This window comes from Chiloscyllium plagiosum, unplaced genomic scaffold (genome assembly GCF_037043375.1).
Source record: "Chiloscyllium plagiosum isolate Xiang-an unplaced genomic scaffold, Cpla_swu_hap1 HiC_scaffold_22, whole genome shotgun sequence".
Lineage (NCBI taxonomy): Eukaryota > Metazoa > Chordata > Chondrichthyes > Orectolobiformes > Hemiscylliidae > Chiloscyllium > Chiloscyllium plagiosum.
Genome location: NW_028270160.1, coordinates 37,007,887 through 37,030,181, shown reverse-complemented (window position 1 = coordinate 37,030,181; position 22,295 = coordinate 37,007,887). Strand labels below are relative to the sequence as shown.

Genomic DNA, 22,295 nt, shown 5'->3' with positions numbered 1-22,295 from the left:
AATACATACAGAACAAGCCATATTGTGCAAAGACAGTAGGAGATTATAAGTGCGGTAGGATTCCTGAAACCTTGTCCCCACCCCGCCTCCACACCATCAAGAAAGACTGCATTGTACACAGAAGCATGTTGTCAAATATGTTACAGTTCAAGATGAGAGAAAAGCACTTTCATATCTTTGTGCATTTAATGAGGATTGTTTTTGTAAACCTGGTGGCCTGCAAATGACATTTTTAAAGTTGCCTGTGATTTTTACCAAGGTGACTGCACACAATCTGTAATGACCAATAGTGTGGCCAAGATTGTGACCAGGATTTGTACCTCACATAGTTGGCCACTGCATGTGTTCATATGCAGGTTTCTGTCATTATAGATGTCTTGAACCTGTACTGTGTAAATGCCTGATTAATGTAATTGCTCCTTGAAGAGGCTCAAATCATTCACAATTAAAACCCACTTGCCCAGAGACAACAAAGTAGCTTACTCCACCAACTCATGCTGTGATTGGACCATTTTCATGTTCAATGCACTTTAGTGATTTGAGTGAGAATGGAAGGTGACACAGTAACACTACAGAGAATGAGTCATGGACTCAGTCTGTCAATTAATCATGTCCCTTGCTTCATTGCACTGCATGTTGACTCCCCCAGATTTGAGCTTCTGCATGTTCCCACCCAATTCTTTCATTTTAGTCTTCACCTCCTCACTATATCCACAATCACCTGGTCTACAGTTCAGTTATGACAACCATCATGATATCCCTCCATCAAAACCAGGGTGCTCGTTTGCTGTTGGTGATGTCAAGATTAGAGTGGTGCTGGGAAAGCACAGCAGGTCAGGCAACATCCAAGGAGCAGGAAAATCAGCGTTTCGGGCAGGAGCCCTTCATCACGTTGATTTTCCTGCTCCTCGGATGCTGCCTGACCTGCTGTGTTTTTCTAGCACCACTCTAATCTTGACTCTAATCTCCAACATCTGCAGTGCTCACTTTCACCCTGTTGGTGATGCCCACCCTACAATAACCCTTGACCTCCAATGTTTTACTGTCTCCCTGTATATTGAGTAACCCTTATTCACAATTATTGTTCCCTTTGTATCCCAGGCAATGTTCCTCATACTTTGCATGGCTATCCACTTGTGCAGCCATTCCAAGGTTCTGTGCACACCAATCAATGTCAGCATGCCAATCGTAACATTGATTTCCATTCCGGAAGTTGTGTTTCTGTGCACAGAACTTGAATGCCTGTGCAACTGCAAAGAAAATTAGAGGGAACAATAATCCTAAGAAGCCTCCAATCTCCTCAATTGATTTCCCCAAATTGCCTGCAACAGCAATAGACCCTTTGGTTTCAGTGGACAGACCCCCTAAAGTGCATTCAACATTGACTGTTGCCCTTTCCTGGCTCAACTTGGAATGATAACTTCAATTGATGGGTGATCAGAGCCTTAACTGACCTTTGTGCATCTCCCCAACTGCTTGCCATTAATTCCTGGATGAGTTATACTGGACTTGAGTGACTGTGGCCTACTACCTGGGTTGTGGTGACAGGGAACTAGGTTGTGGTGACAGGCGTGACATAAATACCATGAGCTTTTAAGTTGTGGAAAAGGTATCATTGTGCATAAAAGACAAGGCAGGGCATAGATGCTGGGAGCATCCAAATAGCTGTGAACTGAGACAGTGCTAAGAAAGCACATTAAAAGCTTGTGATGTACCTTGCTCTGATCCATAGGTAGGTGCTTGGGATGTGACATTGCTGACTGCCTCAGCATTTATTGCTCATCTGTAGTGGCATGGAGAAGGTGGTGATGAGCTGCCTACTGACCTTCTGCAGTCAATGTGCTTTAAGTTGACCCACAATGCCCTCAGCGAGGGAATTCCAAGATTTTGACCCAGTGACAGTGAAGGAACGGCAATACATTTCATGTCAGGATGGTGGTGGCTTGGAGGGGAACTTTCAGTTGGTGATGTGTCTGCTGCCCTTATCCTTCTAGATGGAATCAGGTTTGGAAAGTGCTGTAAAAGTAGCATTGGTGCATTTCTGCACTGCATTTTGTAGATGGTATGCAATGCTGGGACTGTGTATTGGAGTTAGAGGAAGTGAATGTTGATGGATGTGGTGCCAATCAAGTGGGCTGCTTTGTCTTGGATGGTGTCAAGCTTCTTGAGTGTTCTTGGAGCTGCACCCATCCAGGCAATTGGGGAGCATTCTATCTCACTCCTGACTTGTGCTTTGAGGAATCGGGAGGTGAATTATTCGCTGCAAGATTTCTAGACTCTGACCTACTCTTGTAGCTGCCAACAGCATTACAATGTAAGGTGTTGTCGATGGGCTCAAAGTGCAATATGGAAGTGGTAAACTGAACTATAAGTGCATCAGCAATGTGCCAAGATGATGTGGTGAGGCTAGTGCCTGTCTGATGCCAACCTCAGCAGGGGGGGTGCAGGTGGTCACTGCCCATGAAGCTTGCCCTAAGAAGTTGGGGAATGCTGGCCAAGATGAAGACCCAGAGGATGAAAGAGGTGAGCTGGGGCTGCCAAGTTCCTGCTCAGATATTCATGTTGGGAATTCTTGGTGAGTAGTTTATTTCCGCTATGTGGGAGAAAAGCAATCTGCAAATAAATGAGAGAGAACAGGTAATCATGAAATGTAAATACAAGCAGAACAGTCTCTCACTGTTCACCACTGAGTTTCTCATATCATTGTAACAACCTGGTTGGAAAATCTTTTTTTTTCTCAATGTTGAGAATCTCCTTTTACCAATCTCAGGATATTTTCCTCACCATTTTCCACATCCATTAAGGCTGGGAATGTTCTGCTCTGTGATTTTACTGATGTGCTGAATTCATAATTACTGCCAATAACCCTCTTCAGTCCTGGAAAACAAATTTTGTATCTGCAAAATATCAACATCTCCTGTTATAATAAAAGTTATGACTTACATTTTCAAAGAAAAGGTTGCTAGCGAGTTACTTCAACTTCTACCTTAATGCCCTATGTGTGCTACAATCATTTATTTCACTCTTGTTAAAACTAACTGAAAGTGAAGGATGTCAGTGCATTTGACTTTCTGGTTGTTGCCTGTGAGAATACTTCAGTGGTTGGCTGTTTTTACTGCTGAATACCTATAGACACCTTGGTGTCAAGTTCAAAGTGTAGTTGGGAAAATGGAAAAAAAGTTGCTGCAAAAATCCCTAGATCTTCATGGCTAGCTTTCTGCAAGACCAAAGGGTAGTGTCCTCGCTTTGTTATTGATTTTGGAACCAAGTCCTGGAATATACAGTACAGAAACAGACCATTTCACCCAGTTGATCCATGCTGATGTTTATGTTTCTCAAAGCCTTCCATCAATCTTCATCTATATTTTATTTATCTTCACCCTTATGGTTACAATTGTTCAATGCTTTGACATTTAAAATACAGATGTGTAAGTTAAGAATTTAACATATATGAACCTGATATTAAATGTGATGATGAGGTGCTCTTAGTTGAGAAGGTTTTGGCTTCTGGAAGTTCTGTTTGTAAGAGTAGTGCTTTTCAGATAACCAATTTTGCTTTGTAATACATTGCTGAACAATGTTTTCAATCTTTTGAGGTGTGCAAGTTATTTTTAGTTTCGTCCTGACCAGCCATTTTGGCATAAAGCTTGTTGTGGTTCTGTTCGCCGAGCTGGGAATTTGTGTTGCAGACGTTTCGTCCCCTGTCTAGGTGACATCCTCAGTGCTTGGGAGCCTCCTGTGAAACGCTTCTGTGATGTTTCCTCCGGCATTTATAGTGGTTTGTCTCTGCCACTTCCGGTTGTCAGTTCCAGCTGACCGCTGCAGTGGCCGGTATATTGGGTCCAGGTTGATAGTCAACAAACACATTGACCTGGACCCAATATACCGGCCACTGCAGCGGACAGCTGGAACTGAAAACTGGAAGTGGCAGAGTCAAACCACAATAAATGCCGGAGGAAACATCACAGAAGCGCTTCACAGGAGGCTCCCAAGCACTGGGGATGTCACCTAGACAGGGGACGAAACGTCTGCAACACAAATTCCCAGCTCGGTGAACAGAACCACAACAATGAGCACCCGAGCTACAAATCTCCTCACAAACTTTGGCATAAAGCTTCCTGTAGTATTGGCATGGCAATGACAGTACCGCTCAAGTGGCAACTTGTACATTCCCTGTAAGATTCTGCACGTTGACTTTAACCTGGAAGGAGCTTGATAAAACCTGCCCTTTGGAAACACATGCCAACACTTCGCAACATCCTATAAAACAGACTCTCAAAAAAACTATAATGATACTTATCAGTCACTAGCATTTGAAGTAGCTGTGGGGAAAAAAAAACTTGCTTGTATGCTATTGGAATCTAGGAGGCATAGATCTTTGGCTGCAGTGGTAATTCACTCACAGCCAGAGATTGATGACTATATGAAGTCCATAAACGATGTTACCACCACATTTTATTTTTATGATTTATTTTATCATGTGTCAAGGTCTGCTGAAAACAAGAAACAAATCAATGAATGTCTGACTTAAATATTAAAGAAAGTCAGAATACACATCTTTATTCAGACATGTTATTCAATCTTGTGTTCTGAATCAAAGTAACATTGTTTTTATTTCACTTGCAACTTCAAAAACTCAATAATCTGAGTCATGAGAAGGGACGTGTTGGCTCTGTAATTTTTAAAATGACATGGGTGAATGTACATGAGATTTAATGTACATTCTTGATTTAAGGGCAGCATTAATATTAGGATAACATCAGACAGAAACATTTTTTAAAGGTTTATTATGGGCAACTTAGTTATTCAATCAACGGTGATCAGTATTTGGCTTGTGATATTTTAATGCATAAATAAAATAAGTTCACTGTAATATGTCACAATGTGAGATGATTAGGAAGATATATGAAATTACAACAATTGACCCACTTAAGTACATTTTTGAATTTTAATTATTTATATAATCCAATATAATTACATCGTGCCAATCAGCAGATAGTCTGCATAAGCAAACATTAGTTCATGAAACAAGCCTTACTATTTTCTTTACTTTTTAAAATAAAAATCTGCTACAACACAATAAAGCAATAATGATGCATATACTTACGAAGAAAATGCTCTCACTCTTACATTTATTTTCAGTTTGCTACAGCTTTAAATGGAAGTAAATTATATGATGTTTGCAATTATGTTGCATTGATAAGAAGTTGCGTAATGTGTATCTTGTGTTTGTTAAAGAGGTTAATCAGAAGGGGCAGAAGGGCATTATAGAAATTTATTGTATTAGTGACCCCTACTGGTATAATACATATTATTCATAGTGCATAAGCATAAGATTTTTCTTTGTTTTTGCAATATTTACAGCTTCTTGGACTTTAGTTTCGATAAAGGCCTAATTCTAGTAGTAATATCGTCTAAGTGATGCAATGTAAAGTGATAGAACAACTTCATAATAGTCAGTGAAACAGTTGGTTTTGTCAAGTAGGTATTATTTTAGATGTTTTACAATATTGGAAGATAATGGTAGACTAGACTGAGGTAATAAGAAACACAATATATAGTCAACAGTGTGTTCATATGGGAGACAAGTATTCAGATCCCAAAGTAACTTAAAGAAGATACGCTGACTTTATGTGGATTGGTACTTAGGGACGTCTGGCAGGTTGGAACTGAGCCATAATGGGAGCAGATGGACCAGATGAAAAATGCACTAGCATGAGCATCCTTATTAGTGTAAAGAGAGTATAGAATAAAGAAAGTGAGTAAAAACAATTGGTCAGCTACACATGTTAGTGCAGTAAGATGGGAAACGAATGGGAGACAGATTGAGGGTTTATTTTGGCCCAAGAATGCTGTTATTCTTTCCTTATGTATTGATAAGCTGAGAGCACTGCTAAATATAGCAAATATCTTTTTTTAAAATATTACCCAGAGACTGCTTTGGAAACCAAAGGGCATGTTTACTAGATATTAGCAAAGCTGATTTGTACCCTTTGTTTCTTTTATTCTTTTCCTTTGTCAGTTAGTTGTGATTTGCACCCAGTCTGAACATCCTTTGTTGTGTGTAAATCATGCAAGTGTGAGAATATCCTCTATTGTGTTGTAGAGGAATTTTCCTGTCAATTGATTGCATACAGTACATAATGAAGCAACTTCCCTTTGCTACCATTGCTGCTTACGAATTGATCAGCTTGTCTGTTCACATCTTAAGGATCTATCTTCAACCCAAGGCAATGTGGCCATCTCTTTTCAACCTTGGAAACTGCCTTTCTTTAATGCTGCTTCCTCCCTTGAGGCCAAATTTTCACCTGGTTGCAGTAGTGTGTTTCACTGTGTGAATGACTATACTTCATCATTTTTAGTAGGAAACCTTATTTTTGTCTGCATTCTCAATCATGCACCATGGTCCTCTGGCCCTTTCTCGGGTCAGAAAAGCCTATTATGCCAAACATACACCCACCTTGCTGAGATCAGGTCCTGGAGCAAAAATTGAATTTCTACCCCTACCCCATTTAGTTTGTTGGTGCTGGTTTTTGGAAATCCATGAGAGCCATAGCAGGTTTGAGAGCTCTTAAAGGATATGGCTGTCCAGCTGAGGAGTTTGGAACACTCTGAAAGTTAAGTAGAAAATATTATGATGTGGATTGCTTTTAATGCAATGGTCCATCACAGTGAAGCTGATCCATGCATTGGTCAGTGTTGATTAGTGTTGTGCAATCATCCACATGCATTACAGTACTTTTCAAATGGAGAAAGTACTGCAACAGTGAAATGTTTTACAAAATGTACATTCCGACCTGTGCTGTTACCTTTTACAGTGCAATTAAACTATGATGAGACCTCTGGCTGATTTAAAAGAAAAACTATTTTGATACTTGGAAACAATGAAGACCCGTACCTGTCTATTGATTAACAGACATTCAGCGAACATCACCATGGACCCAAAGCCTGCACAGAAAAAGATAAAAAAGAAACATAGGCACAGTAATAGACCAGTCAGGAGTGGAGTTTGTGCAATGCAAAATCAGTCTGAATTATAAAATTTGCACCCAAAAGGAAAATCCAGTCCTTGATTTACACTTATCATGTCATAGGATCCCTACATTGTGGAAATAGGCCATTCAGCCCAACAAATCCACTCTGACTCTCTGAAGAACATCTCACCCAGACTCACCCCCTACCCTATTCCTGTGTTTCCTTGGCTAATCCATGTATCCCCGGACACTATGGGCAACTTAGCATGGCTAATCCACCTAACCTGCACATCTTTGGACTGTGAGAGGAAACTGGAGCACCCGAGGAAACCCTCACAGACATGGGGACAGTGTGCAAACTACATATAGACAGTTGCCTGAGGCTGGAATTGAACCCAGGTTACTGGTGCTGAGAGGCAGCAGTGCTAATCATGGAGCCAGCATGGCACTGCCTTGATGGGCTTGGTAATTTGTCTTTAGTCAAATAGATTTTATCCATTCTTAAAATACTGACACACACACAATGAATACAGTCTGTTTGGTTGATCTGTGCTATGTACTGATTGCCACATGTTTATTTTCTTACTTGCTTATGTCACTTCTTTCTGCTAACCACAATGTAATGACCATGACACTGGCCCAGCTTCCTCAGCGCCAGCTCTAAGAATGAACCTCTCAGCCAGGGCTCCCTGATTATACCAGGTTAACAGCCCCATTCAGGGAACTCATATTCTATGAGGTCCACTTGGCTGACCTCATTACAATCTCTCCATGATCCAGTTAAAAGCAACAATCTCCCTGCACACTGGGATTTAATCATACCTCATAGACTTTCTCAAGTTCACCATGGCTTCTGTATATAATAAAAGCTGTCCAACTAAACCTTTCATGTTTGCTGGTAGCATTCCAGGGAAACATCTCTTTTAAAGGCACCAAGTGTCTAATCAAACAACCAAGTATTAGGAAGGGGTTTGTCAACTAAAAGTCACTCCACTGTCTTTGCATCTGAGCCCCTTCCTCGCCCTAGCTCACTGTGTGAGACCTCACCCTCCCCTGTATATCCCAACCTGTCCATACTCACTAGCCCCTAAGGATCCAGCAATGGCACTTTACCATGGATCAATGTGTTACCGGCACCAGCCATTGCTCCTGGGAATGCTGTTTATGATTTACAGTTAACCACTTTTGTTTATCTGGCAGCCCTCAAAGCAGACATCCTCCGTCCACTATTAATGACCTAATTATGTGGAAGACTTGACTTTATCCACTAAGTGTCGCATTGTACTGAAATATGTTGGGTGTTTTCTGCCAATTCTCCATTACAGTGTGCTGTTGAACTCATGTGACCTACGTTGTTGTTTTTAGTTATGTTTTTGAGGGACAAATATTGCCAAAACCATTAATATCCCATAAAATAATGAATAGAATAAAAGTAAACTCCTCAGCTCAAAATATGTAATGGGAGTCATTGCGAAAAACCTGAAAGGAAGCAGTTTCAGTTTAGTGTCCCAGCTGAAACATGGTACACCTGACAGTGCAGCATTCCCTGAATATTACACTGCAGATGTCAGCCTAGATTTTGGCTTTGGACATCCGTGTGCAATCCACTAACTCAGACATTCAGACTAGATAATTTGTAATGGACCTACTCAGAGATGTTGTCGTAGAAATCTGGTGAATGTGGGGCTTGAACCCAGGCTCCCTGAAATCTAATGTAGGGAGACTACCATTGTGCCCCAAGAGCCATACCAGGATAGCTACCACTGACTGAGTCACTGCTGATACCTGGTATTTGGAAACTCAACTTCGATCATTGCTCCTAGTCCCAAATTTGCAACCATGGAGAGATGTCCTGGCAAGTAATCTATTGGACTGAAGTAATTGACAGCTGTTTAAATTTAGAATCCACAAACAGTGCTATCTGTTATGCAAGCTGAACAATTATCTGTACCTTTATGTGTACCATAGCTTCAGTCACTATGAAATAAAATGCTGTTTGTGGACATAACATGGGACCTCTCCTCATGGTACAAACAGAGATGATACATCAGAAGTATAATAATTATATAGAAAGTCAGTTAAATGAAAAGTTATTACCCAGTTGAATTAAATGGGGAAAATTAGCTCCTTTGAATTAAGAAAACTGTGTTTTATTTACTTGTTAATTTTCAGGAAATAGCAAATATTGTGTGTAACTAATTTCCTAATAATGTATTACAGAACTTTGTCAGAAGTAGGAAAAAGGTTTCTTTAAACTATTGTGAGATTACCAGAATTAGCTACAAAATGTTGAATCTATGATATCTTTGACTCTTTAAGGTAATTTTAAAAATGATTTGGACTAAAACGTCTTCTAACAAGGAATGGCACAGTTCTCAATGTTATTACATTGAGCTACAACTGTTCTGAGAATAGGCCTATCCATACTACAGCTAATAACAGTAATAACAGTAATACCCAGGCTCAAAGACTCATGAAATAAACTTTTGATAAATCGGTTACAACAAATAAAGTTTCAAGTTGCAGTGAACAAATCATTAATGATACACCTTATTGATTATAAAGGACTTTTTCTGATTTATATAAGGTTAGCTTATCATCCAGGAAAAGCAACATATCTGAATACCAAGGTTGAAGTACAGGATAGGACAATAGAATATTTACATATTGCAAAGCCATAGCTAAGTCACTATCACAGAAGATCCTTCAGACTGTATAGGAACATAGTTTGACTATTGGTCAACGAGAACAGAAAGGATCCTAGGTCCAGTCATTCCATAATTTCATTTTAGAGGTGAACTTGGTCTCCATAATGACAATCTCTTTAGGGGAAATGGAGCAAACATCCTAAAGATAATGAAAATGGGCTTGATCCAGAGTATCCATCTAACACATGATGGAGATGAGTTTGACAAACCTTGTAACAGCCATTGAATGGAAATAGTATAAAAAATGCCGATTCCTAACCACTGATTGCATCCTTTTCCCTGGGAATAATTTGAGACTGATGGATTGTGTTAACAACTTTTTTGTCAGATTTGAACCCAAGATGAGTTATCAGTACAGAAACTTGCCTAACATTACCCAACCTCTCCCCATTTCATTTTCTGCTGAAACCCTCATTCATGCCTTTGTTATCTCCACGTCAAAACTATGTGCTCATAGCTGATCTTCTACACTCTACCCTCCAAAAGCTTGGCATCATTCAGAACTCTGCTGCTTGTGTCTTAACTCACAGTAGGCCAATTCACTCATCACCCTCATGCTCACTGACTTACAGTGGTGTCAGGTTAAGCAACATCTTAATTTTAAATTCTCATGCTTGATTTCAATCACCCCCATCGCTTTGCATTCCTAATCTCTGTCATCTCCTTGAGCTTTAGTGACCATGGCCTTCAACTGACGGGGCTGTAAACTCTGAACTTCTTCCTTGTACATCCCTGATTCTACAGCTCACTTTTCTCCTCAAATCTACCTCTTTAACCAAGCTTTTGGTCATCTTCCTTAATGTGTCTTAATGTGGTTTGGAGCATCGTTTTGTTTTATAATGTCGCTGTGAAGAACCTAGGGAAATTTCTTATGTTAAGAGTGCTATATGTAATAGCTATTATTGCTAATTGTTGGCATGCAGGATCAGTGATGAAAGATCATGGACTGGAACTTGAAAGAGAAAGATTATTTATGTATTACTGCATACTTTCTGACTCTCTTTTATTAATAACATGCTGACACCAGTCATAGTATTATTGCAATTGACTTATCAAGGATCCCCATAGAAGCTGAAAAAGACAGGGAAGCTGAAAAGCAATCTGCTCCTCACAGCACATTTAAGAAGCACCTGAAGCAGCAATACGAGCAATGTGACAAATGAACATAGATGCATACAGATCTCTCCACTCTGCCATATGAAGAAAGCCTTCCTCCTTTCCAAGAAGCTTGAGCAGGAGCACGGCTGTGTCCAGGTCATGCAATGGAGTAGCTGACATTGCCATGTCAAGCACTCCTGCAGCCTCCAGAGTTATGGAGAAACCAGACAGGGAGCAGGTCTGTCCCTCACTCTACACAACTGGTAGCTGTGTCACTGACATTTTAAAATGGCAGGAACTCAAGGAAGGAATGGCTAGATAGGCAGAATTCCTACTTTCAGGTAAAAAGCTGATGAAGGGCTTTTGCCCGAAACGTCGATTTTCCTGCTCCTCTGATGCTGCCTGACTTGCTGTGCTTTTCCAGCACCACTCTAATCTAGAATCCCTACTATTGTTTACTTGCACTATAATTTGCAACAAGGTATTTATACAGACCAGGAAACGTTTGACAGATCCATGAAACACTCTTCAGCAAGTATTGTTTCCTTTCAATATGGATCTCATCAGTTATCAGTTTAAGGACAGGACGACTCAGGATCCCTGTCAATGAGCAGAACAGGATGAGACAGGGTGTGGCCACAGTGATTGTTGGATCCTTCTGTTTTGGGGGAAGTGATCACATCATCATCATGCCCAGCCAGCCATTAATCCAGAATTACACTCTTGTCAAATGAGGAAGCATTTTCAAAAAGTCTGCCATGCCCAAAAGCTTTCAACTCAAGACTGAAAATGTACAGTGTCACTACTCCCAGCAATAACTTCTAGAGCACTAGAAAACCTTGTCTGTGTCAATTACTTCTTTTGGTTGAAGTCAAAGAATCGAAAGGCATTTTTGTACCACCAAAAGGATGGTTAATGGTCACAGGATAAAATTTGAATTGGATACATTATTAGGAGCATGAATCTTTTTTAATATCACATCCTGGCTGAAACCTGGGTACCTCCAGCCATCTATAATCCAAGTCCATGACCCAGGGACATTCCACTAAAGTTTCAAAGCCAAATTACTGCCAATCTTCATTATAAAGGAAGAAAAAATATTCAAGTCCTTTTTATGTTGTGAATCTGGTCCAGATGTGTCTAATCCATGGAAAGCTGAGCAAATAGCTTTGATTTTTTTTTTAATTAGAGAAAAGAAGCATGCATGAGTGGAGTCAATCTTACGCAGACCCATTGTTTTAGGTTTTGCTTTCAGTTGTTAAAGTTGGGACTTTGGTGTTAATGCTGCTAGATACAGTTCTCTCTCTGCTGCTGCAAAAGCTTGATTTCTCTCTCAGCTATTAGATTCATTGTGTCGGTGTTCCTTCTCCTGCATTGGAGGGAGTAGCAAGTGAAGGAAATCTGTTTTGCTGATTTTGCCTTTGTTAAAAGTGTTTTTATAAGATGTTGCTATATTGGAACAGTTGATGAGTAGAAGTTAAAATATATAATTCTTAATTACATTTATCAATAAAGTAAAAGTTATGCAAGTTTTCTTTTGCATTTCAACTGCCATGTAAAAACAAAGTATTTTGACCAATCAAATCAATCGGAAGGTGAGGCGATGGTCAGTGGTATTATTGCTGGACTGTTAATCCGGAGATTCAGGTCATGTTCTTTGGACTTGGGTTCAAAGAACAATCATGGCAGTTGGTAGAATTTGAACACAATAAAAAAAAAATCACAAATTAAGAGTCTAACGATGACCATAAGTCCATTGTTGATTGTTGGAATAACTCATCTAGTTTACTAAGTCAAGAAAATCCAAGAAGTTACATTACTCTTAATGAGACAAAATTCAATGCTTTACAGGAATTGGTAACCAATTCATGAATCAATTGGGTGCACAGCAATGAATCCAGTTTTTATGGCGCAAGCTTGATGTTAGAACACACAACAGCAAAGGACTTTTGCTATAATCAAGAATCTAAACATTGGTACACTCTGACTCGGAACTACCCACTATTATTACAGCCTCTTCCACTAGGTTAAGAGCATTTTCATTTCAAATCCAGCACAATGGCTCCTGATAGCCAGCCTACCTGCAAGCTGCTAATGGTTACCAAACTTCATTGTGAAAGAGGTCACAGTAGTCACTTGAGTCTGTGGCAAGTTCTCTGGTTATGATCGTAGTCTCAAATTCACCATACAATCCACGCTTTATACAAAGTTAAAAATCACACAACACCAGGTTATAGTCCAACAGATTTATTTGGAAGTGCTAAATTTCAGAGCACTGCTCCTTCATCAGGTGGTCATCAGGGCTCCGAAAGCTAGTGCTTCCAATTAAACCTGTTGGATTATAACCTGCTGTTGTGTGATTTTTAACTTTGCACACCCCAGTCCAACACTGGCGCCTCCAAATCACAACATCCTTACTCCTTCAGTGCTCTTGATGGGTGGGAGATTTCATACTCAGGGTCCAAGTTTCCCATTTACTCTTCAATCAGATATCATAGAGACAGACTGGATTAGTTTTGGCAGGAGGATTACTATTAAACAAACTATACTGCCACATTCAACTGTCATCATAAGTTTAAGGAACTACCAGCACTCCATCCTGGGAAGTCTATCTAGGTCCTGGAACAAAGCTGACCTAGCTGAAAGTTGAGTTCTTTGGTAAGTCTTTGGTCTTATGTGGCCAACACTGACCACAGTGACCTCAGATGCAACTGATTGGTTTTGGTCTTAACCAGCAAGTGGCCTTTGCAAACCAGGATATCCTGCCCATATGAAAGGGAAAATGCATCAAGCAGCTCTGGATTGTTCACATCCTTCCTCTGCAGAAAGTGTATGTTTCTATCTCCTTCCACTAAAGAAACAAGGATCTAGTCAGAAACATTAGCTAAGTTTCTATAATAAAACAAAGAACAACAGATGCTGGAGATCTGAAAGTAAATACTAAGCTCCAATGGCTCTCTGACTTGGAGGGCCTGAGATAGACTTTGGGGTTGGGGAGTTAGTAGGAATAGAAAATAGTGACAGAAAAGGATAGACCAGATCTGAAAGTTGAAGTTCTAAGTTGGAGAAAAGCCAATTTTGACAGTATTAGACAATAACTTTCAAAAGCTGATTGGGGGCAGATGTTCACAGGTAAAGGGACGGCTGGAAAATGGAAAGCCTTCAGAAATGAGATGATGAGAGTCCAGAGACAGTATGTTCCTGTTAGGATGGAAGGAAAGGCTGGTAGATATCGGGAATGCTAGATGACAAAAGAAATTGAGGGTTTAGTTCAGAAAAAGAAGGAAGCATATGTAAGGTATAGACAGGATAGATCGAGTGAATCCTGAGAAGAGTATAAAGGCAGTAGGAGTATACTTAAGAGGGAAATCAGGAGGGCAAAAGGGGACATGAGATAGCTTTGGCAAATAGAATTAAGGAGAATCCAAAGGGTTTTTTACAAATATATTAAGGACAAAAAGGTAACTAGGGAGAGAATAGGGCCCCTTAAAGGTCAGCAAGGCAGCCTTTGTGTGGAGCTGCAGAAAATGGGGGAGATACTAAACGAGTATTTTGCATTAGTATTTATTGTGGAAAAGGATTATGCTAGATATAGACTGTAGGGAAATAGATGGTGACATCTTGCAAAATGTTCATATTACAGAGGAGGAAGTGCTAGATGTCTTGAAACGCATAAAGGTAGATAAATCCCCAGGACCTGATCAGGTGTACCTGAGAACTCTGTGGGAAGCTAGAGAAGTGATTGCTGGGCCTCTTGCTGAGATATTTGTATTATCAATAGTCATAGGTGAGGTGCCGGAAGACTGAAGGTTGGCTAACGTGGTGCCACTATTTAAGAAGGGTGGTAAGGATAAGCCAGGGAACTATAGACCAGTGAGCCTGACATTGGTGGTGGGCAAGTTGTTGGAGGGAATCCTGAGGGACAGGATGTACATGTATTTGGAAAAGTAAGGACTGATTAGAGATAGTCAACATGGCTTTGTGTGTGGGAAATCATGTCTCACAAACTTGATTGAGTTTTTTGAAGAAGTAACAAAGAGGATTGATGAGGGCAGAGTAGTAGATGTGATCTATATGGACTTCAGTAAGGTGTTCGACAAGGTTCCCCATGGGAGACTGATTAGCAAGGTTAGGTCTTATGGAATACAGGGTGAACTAGACATTTGGATACAGAACTGGCTCAAAGGTAAAAGACAGAGGGTGGTGGAGGAGGGTTGTTTTTCAGACTGGAGGCCTGTAACCAATGGAGTACCACAAGGATCAGTTCTGGGTCCTCTACTTTTTGTTATTTACATAAATGATTTGGACGCGAGCATAAGAAGTACAGTTAGTAAGTTTGCAGATGACACCAAAATTGAACGTGTAGTGGACAGCAAAGAAGGTTACCTCAGATTACAATAGGATCTTGACCAGATGTGAGAGGTGAGAAGTGGCAGATGGAGTTTAATTCAGATAAATGCGAGGTGCTGTATTTTGGGAAAGCAAATCTTAGCAGGACTTATACACTTAATGGTAAGGTCCTAGGGAGTGTTGCTGAACAAAGAGACCTTGGAAGGCAGGTTCATAGCTCCTTGAAAGTGGAGTCGCAGGTAGATAGGATAGCGAAGAAGGCGTTTGGTACGCTTTCTTTTATTGGTACAGGAGTTGGGAGGTCATGTTGCAGCTGTACAGGATGTTGCCAGGGTTGGAGGATTTGAGCAATAGACAGGAGCTGAACAGCCTGGGGCTGTTTTCCCTGGAGCGTCGGAGGCTGAAGGGTGGCCTTATAGAGCTTTACAAAATTATGAGCGGCATGGAGAGTGTAAGTAGACAAAGTCTTTTCCCTGGGGCCGGGGAGTCCAGAACTAGAGGGCATAGGTTTAGGGTGAGGGGAAAGATATAAAAGAGACCTAAGAGGCAACATTTTTACATAGAGGGTGGTACATGTATGGAATGAGCTGCCAGAGGAAGTGGTGGAGGCTGGTACAATTGTAACATTTAAGAGGCATTTGGATGGATATATGAATAGGAAGGGTTTGGAGGGATATGGGCAGGGTGCTGGCAAGTGGGACTAGATTGGATTGGGATATCTAGTCAGCATGGGCGAGTTGGACTGAAGGGTCTGTTTCCATGCTGTACATCTCTATGATTCTATGACTCTGTAATGGGGAAGAGATGTTGTATGAGGTGTTAATAACTATTTAGCTATTTGTTAGAATGCAATATCAAGGATGTCAGATTACATGTTACTGGAACCTGACAGAAAGGTTCTGATGAATGTCTTACAACAGTCTACCTTGTAAATAGTGTAAGGAGCCAATAAACATTTATGACTTTATAACAGCATGGTCTCCAGTTCCCGTCTATTGAGGATGTGCAGACTCCAGTCATGTTATTAAACAAAATGGTAAAGTATTGGAATTCCAGGTGAAAGCCTAAATTCAACTGAGAGTACATGGTAGCTCAGTGGTTAGTACTGCTGCCTTGCAGCACCACTAGGTTTGATTCCAAACTTGGGAAACGAGTTTGTACATTCTCCCCGCCAAGTTTTCTCTGGGTTCTCCAATTTCCTCCCACAGTCCATAGGTGTGCAGGTTTGATGTCCATAGGCCATGTTAGGTGTCCATAGGCCATGCAGAGTTGCCTGTAGTGTTCAGAGGTATGCAGGTTTGGTGGGTTAGCCACAAGAAATGCAGGGTTACAGGGATGGGGTGGATATGGGTGGGATGCACTTCACAAGGTCAGTGTGGACCCAATGGCCAAATGGCTTGCTACCACACTCTAGAGATTTTATAAATGAGATAAACCCTATTTTAAATGAACTGAGAGAAAGAAGCACTGGGATTTTTTTGATGAACTACAGTATTTCAAGAAGACAGCATACCAACGTCTTCTCAAGGGTAATGAATATTAACCTTAATTACTAGTGATCGTCACATCTCATGAACAAATAATCAAAAATCCCACTATCCATGGACGGAATTCAGTGCCCACCAATAGCCATATAATTTACGGCCCAATCAAAACAGAAGAAGCATGACATAATGAAAACCAATACTTTGTTACTGTGATCAGTTATGCAGTTTACATAATGCAATATCCATGAAAGGCCTTGAGAGTGATAGTCCCCACATAGTCCATCCCCAGGGAAACTTGGGCAGGGACAAAACCAGAGAAAGAGGAAGAAAGGATAGCAAGCCCAAGATCAGATCTATGTGAAACTGCACTGACCTCCCAGGGGTAAGAGTGGGGATGCACGCTTTCTAGTACCAGATGGTTTAACATGAAGTATTCACATTCCTGGTGAAAGAGGACAGGCAAGATGTGAAAGGTATAAGGAATACATATAAGAGGAAAACCTACTATATAGTACCACATACACAAAAAGAATAATACTTAGGTGGCCAATGAATTGTGCATTCTATTTCTCTTGTAAGAAAGATCTGGACAATTTGATTATACTGATATCCCTTGTGCATTCTGTGGTCTTTCTCACTAACTAAACAAAGGTAGTTCTTTTCACTGCCAATGGTGCAGTATCCTCTGTTTCGTATTGATAGCAGCCAATGATTTTTGGCATAAAAACCTTCTTGGAATAATGTTGGCTCATTAGTTTAAAAATTGATAATTATGGAAATCCCACAGTGATGTTGTTTTGAAAAATCTGATCACCGTTTTGTGAAACAATACTTCTGCTGAATAAAGCAGAGCACACACGTTGAGGGTGACTTTGTGCCCTTCTGTGATATATTGTGGATAGTGTTCATCTGTTGTGGGGATTGTTAGAGACCACATTGGAACATGGCTATTTTCTGTAATTAGTTTGTGATGTTTTCAATAATTGTAGAAATGTGTTGCAGCTGGAATATATTTATAGCGGTCCAGCTCCTGAAATGAAAAACTGACATGCAGAATATTTTTATGACAGCACTATACATCAATATTTTCATTGTCAGGGCAGATATTGCAGGACTACTGACATTCATTGAAGAAAAATTGGTGCTTTACAAAGAAATCAATATACAATAATTCTAGCCAGTAGTTGGATAATTCATTAATACTCATATATATAACCTTTTGTGGAAGCTAAATATTGTTTTGGCTTCAACAATATCAAACTGGCTTAAGTATTTTACAAAGGATAATGTGACATTTTTTTAAGAACAGCAGTGAATTCTTTCAATCAGCCCATACCGAAGCAAAGCTTTTAACACTGACATTTTTGTAGTCCCTTAATTGACCTTCTGAGTCTATATATTCCAGCGGCTTTGCTCTGCCTCTGCAAATATGGTGGGCATGATGTTTTTCTTTTATATTCATTCATGGGATGTGGGCTTTGTGAACTAGCCTAATATTTATTGCACATCCCTAACTGCCCTTGAAAGGGTGGATGGGAGCCGCCTTCTTAAACTGCTGCAGCCCATGTGGTGTAGATAAACCTACAGTGATGTTAAGCTGTGAGTTTGATCTAGTGACAGTGATGGAACAGTGATAGCTCCAAGTCAGGATGATGCATGATCACCAATATGTTGCACCTCCATTCTCTCAGGATTAGGATCTCTTACATGAAGTGTGACAGGCAAATGTCACATTTTGCAACATATCTGGGGGTTATGTACTAACAAAGGATGGAATTTCTGAGCAGTTGTTTGCTATAACATTTTTTTTGGCAATCTGGATATTTTGGTGATTCCCGCATCATAGGTGGAGAGAACGAGACTGTATGATAAAGCATCTTCTCCTGACTTATCTGCAGTTTATATGACACAACGGAAAACACAATATTTTTTCCTCTCAATGCTGAAAATGCTAGTTCCAAAATAAGAGAATTTCCACACATTCTTTTTGGAAAATTTGCAAATCATTTGGAAAACTAGAACTCATGTCGAAAGATTTTAGTCATAATCTGAACAAAGGGAACAGTTAAATAATCCTGAAATCTATACGTTAGCATCTACAATGGTTTCAACAAAATTCTGTCCATAACATGATAGGCAAATTCTTTGTACTACAGCAGGTGACCCAAACAGCAGGTAGGGTTAGGTTTCCAATCCCAGCAGATTTTAGTTTAGCTTGGTTGTAAAGTGGGAGATACTTAGGCTTGAGTTAATCCTCAGTGCGAATGCTCATGAGCAACTGCCAGGAAAGCAAGGACTTCTATTCCAGGGCGATGGCTACCTTTGGGCCAACTGATCCATGGGGGCAGCTAGGTGCCACTTAGGCAGTTTGGATGTTCTGCTCTAGTTCTGTGTAAACCTCACCCTGGTTAAACTAAAAACAAAAAGGCCATCAACCCTCATACCCGCTTCACTCACAATATTGCCCATGACCCATCCATACCACATCGTCCCACTCCACCATCCCCACATGACCCCTAATGCCCCTGCCCCATATCAAGCAATGTCATTTCAAACAGCACCCATGCAATTTTGTGCCCTTGTATTCATTCCGATGGATCAACATTCCACCCTGTGGAAGTCACATTCCCATTCACCCACTGAATGCCAAAGTGACCTCTGAATATGTGAATAAGTATTTTAAAGACAGTCAATCATTGATACCACTCCATGAAGATTTTTAAAAATTGCTTTCTATTACAGGATGTTGAAAGCGACAATAATTGAAAATCCTTGAAATTTCAATAGTTGAAACTGTAAGCACTTGTAATGAAACTATTCTAAAACCTTGCGTAAATAACAATGAAAAATATTTAAAAGTTGACAGCAGAGATCAAACAGTCAGAGCTGTCAATTAAGTGAGGCTTAGGTAATTCAAGAGATTAATGGATGATTGGGCTCTCAGCTAAGAATGAGAGACTATAGGGTTTGAGTTTTTCAGAACTTACAGTCAGCCGTGGGTGTATGGAATTTTGAATTCATCTTTGAAAAGGCCCCCTTATGCTGATTACGTTCACAACACTTCTGATTTGTGTAAAGAACCATGTATTAAAAACCTGGTCTGCCTCCATGAAAATTGTAAAGGAGTTTTAGGTCATTGACAAGATGATTTATGCCTTTTGGGAACTAACTGTGACATGTTGAAGATATATGTTATTGTTATTAGCGCTTTCAACATTTAAGATTATCTTTTGTTTTTGAAAGCATATGTTATTGCAAACATGAATGCACTTATGCTTTTGGTGATGTAATGAGTTTCCAGTGAGTTCTGCAGGACAAATAAAACTTAAAACTAAAACCTAAAAATGCATAGAATGTCAATCACAATAGTATGAGGAACATTAAGTAAATATTCAAGTGGAATACTGTAGCAGTGAAAGATGGCCAGTGTTGTTGAGTGCAGACGCATATTGTGTCTTTTTTTTAAATATAAAAGTTTAGTGGCCAATTTTATAATTGATTCCCGCCAGGTCTGATCAAACCATCAACCTTTATTTGCTATTGTATTACAACATACTGAACTAAACAGCTACCTAATAATATATGGATTCAAATTCAAAGTAAAAGGATTAGGGAGGCATAGTGTATATGAAAGATTCCGCTGATCATTGCATTCCTGAGAGATTCCAATGTCCCTGACAACAGGATATAAAAGACCGGCAAGAAGAACAAAGTTTTCCTTACGATTGTCGAATTGAGTAAGTTAAAAATATTTGGAAAAAAATGGAAATCTGTCACCATAGCATGAGATACATGGAGAGAAAGAAAGTTCAATGAAGAAAAAGTTAAATGCAGTCAGCCATTCTTCACAAAATAGTAAAGGATTGTTTAAGTGGTTCCTTAGTCCCTCAGGCTGACATGGTGCAGGACAGAGGCAGTGCTGGTCTTCCAGAACTGTCACATTTTGTTTGGAATTTTAAGTCAAGGTCATTTGGTCCCTCAAGTGGATGTTAAAAATTGAATGGCACATGAAGAAGAACAGTAGAATAGTCCTTACATCCAGTTATTGTTTATCATTCACCCAACATCATGAAGCCAGAATATCTGGTTATTGACAAATTACTCATGTTAGGATCTTGCTAATTGACCTACATTGAAACAGCGATGATAGTTCAAATGTACTTTATCAGTTGTAAAGTGCTGTGAGCCATTTTGAGGCTATGAAAGGTGCTATCTAAATGCAAGAATGTTGTTCACTTGAAACACACAGCAGAATGTCTGTTGGAGAGGAATGCCAAGTCTCTGGATCTGTTCAGAACTAAGTGACAAAAACTGGATGATCTATATCTCATTCCTACACCCCTTATGTTTCAAACCACCAGAACTTCACTTTCTTCCTTCTGGTCCTGTGAGATCCTGCTTCTTTAGTTGACGACCCTGATTGGCCCTTTATTGTGCAGTTTCTCAGGCTTCAGGAGTTCAACAAGATATGTAACTGGCTTGAATAATTTAGGGAGCAAAGTGGTTTGACTGTCTCAGTTCACCTCTGGATTGGTAGAGATATTGAGGCAGATCCATTCCACCTTAGCCTAAAATTCCACTGTGGCTTGTCAAAAGCTGCCTAATGATATTCTAGACCTGATACTCCAGGGATCATCAACGGAGGTTCCTATACAAGCTCTCTTCACAGGCTAACAGAAGATTCTCCAAATCCGCATTTAAATCCATAAACTGATATAGTTTTATTCAGTTATACACTACAAAGTACAGAATTGTTGTTAAAATATAGTGCATCACAGGAAAGGTAAATATCTTTCATTCTTCTAAATGTAGTCTTTGGGATGAGTTGGAACCTTTTATTCTTGTATGCTGACTAATTTACTTTCCACAAGTCATAATCTATACTTATAAATACAACGTAACAATCAAAAACACAGCACTGAGTGGGTAAAGGAAGATAATAAAAAGCACTCGATTTAAAATTTAGGTTACCCCAGAATTGAAAATCAAATTTTCACTATTATCTCAGTTGAAAAGTAAAATTCAACTGATCTGGAAGGGGGTGAAATTGCCCCCATGATTTTAGTGCGGGATTTTCATTTCAGATTATCAATTACATAATGCCATAAAACGACTCATAACGTCCTGCATACTTATGATGTTATAATTTTTAAAAAATGTAACATACCTTTTATACCTTTAGCAGCTTACAATTAAGCTATGAAAATAAAATTTAAAGCTCCTGCATTGTCATCAGCAATACAACAATATGTTGCTTAAACATGCTGGATAATATACTGTAGTCTACTGTTAAAATATTTTTCTGCAGTATTTTGATTCTGTTTGCTATGTTTAGCAGATATTCTTTGTGCTATTTTGATTGTATTACAACTTTGCGTGCAGTGGTACTCACGGAAATAGACGGTATTAAAAAAAGGGAGTAATTATGGATGTAAAACTCTCACACTGCATTCCGACTTAGTGACCCTTCCACTGACCTCTTACAATATGTTTCCACAGGTAATTCCAGCCAATTCTCCTGCCAACTTTAAAAGATTTCCTGTTTGACAGCTAGGCTAAAGGAAGTTTCACATCACTTTTAGTCCAGGTTGAACAACATAAAATGCTGGCTTGCTGAAATCTGTATAATTTATATTATGTTTCATCACCTTGCTTTTACACTTTCTGAGATTTGTTTC

General features: G+C 39.7%; 1 protein-coding gene across 2 annotated transcripts in view; it reads right to left on the bottom strand.

Moving 5' to 3' along the window:
* The window catches only part of LOC148145973 (uncharacterized), a 154,520-nt gene that overhangs the window by 104,499 nt on the left and 27,726 nt on the right, over positions 1–22,295 (bottom strand). Inside the window, exons 3-4 of one of the 2 annotated variants that reach the window (XM_087999197.1) lie at positions 6,899–6,948; positions 4,952–6,611 (exon numbers count right to left, since the gene is read on the bottom strand). The exons of the other annotated variant lie outside the window; for it this stretch is intronic. Coding sequence (XP_087855323.1) covers positions 6,513–6,611; positions 6,899–6,948 — 149 coding nt within the window. The 3' untranslated portion in view covers positions 4,952–6,512. Of the gene's footprint in view, positions 1–4,951; positions 6,612–6,898; positions 6,949–22,295 lie in introns of those variants that run through there. 2 annotated transcript variants of the gene reach the window in all.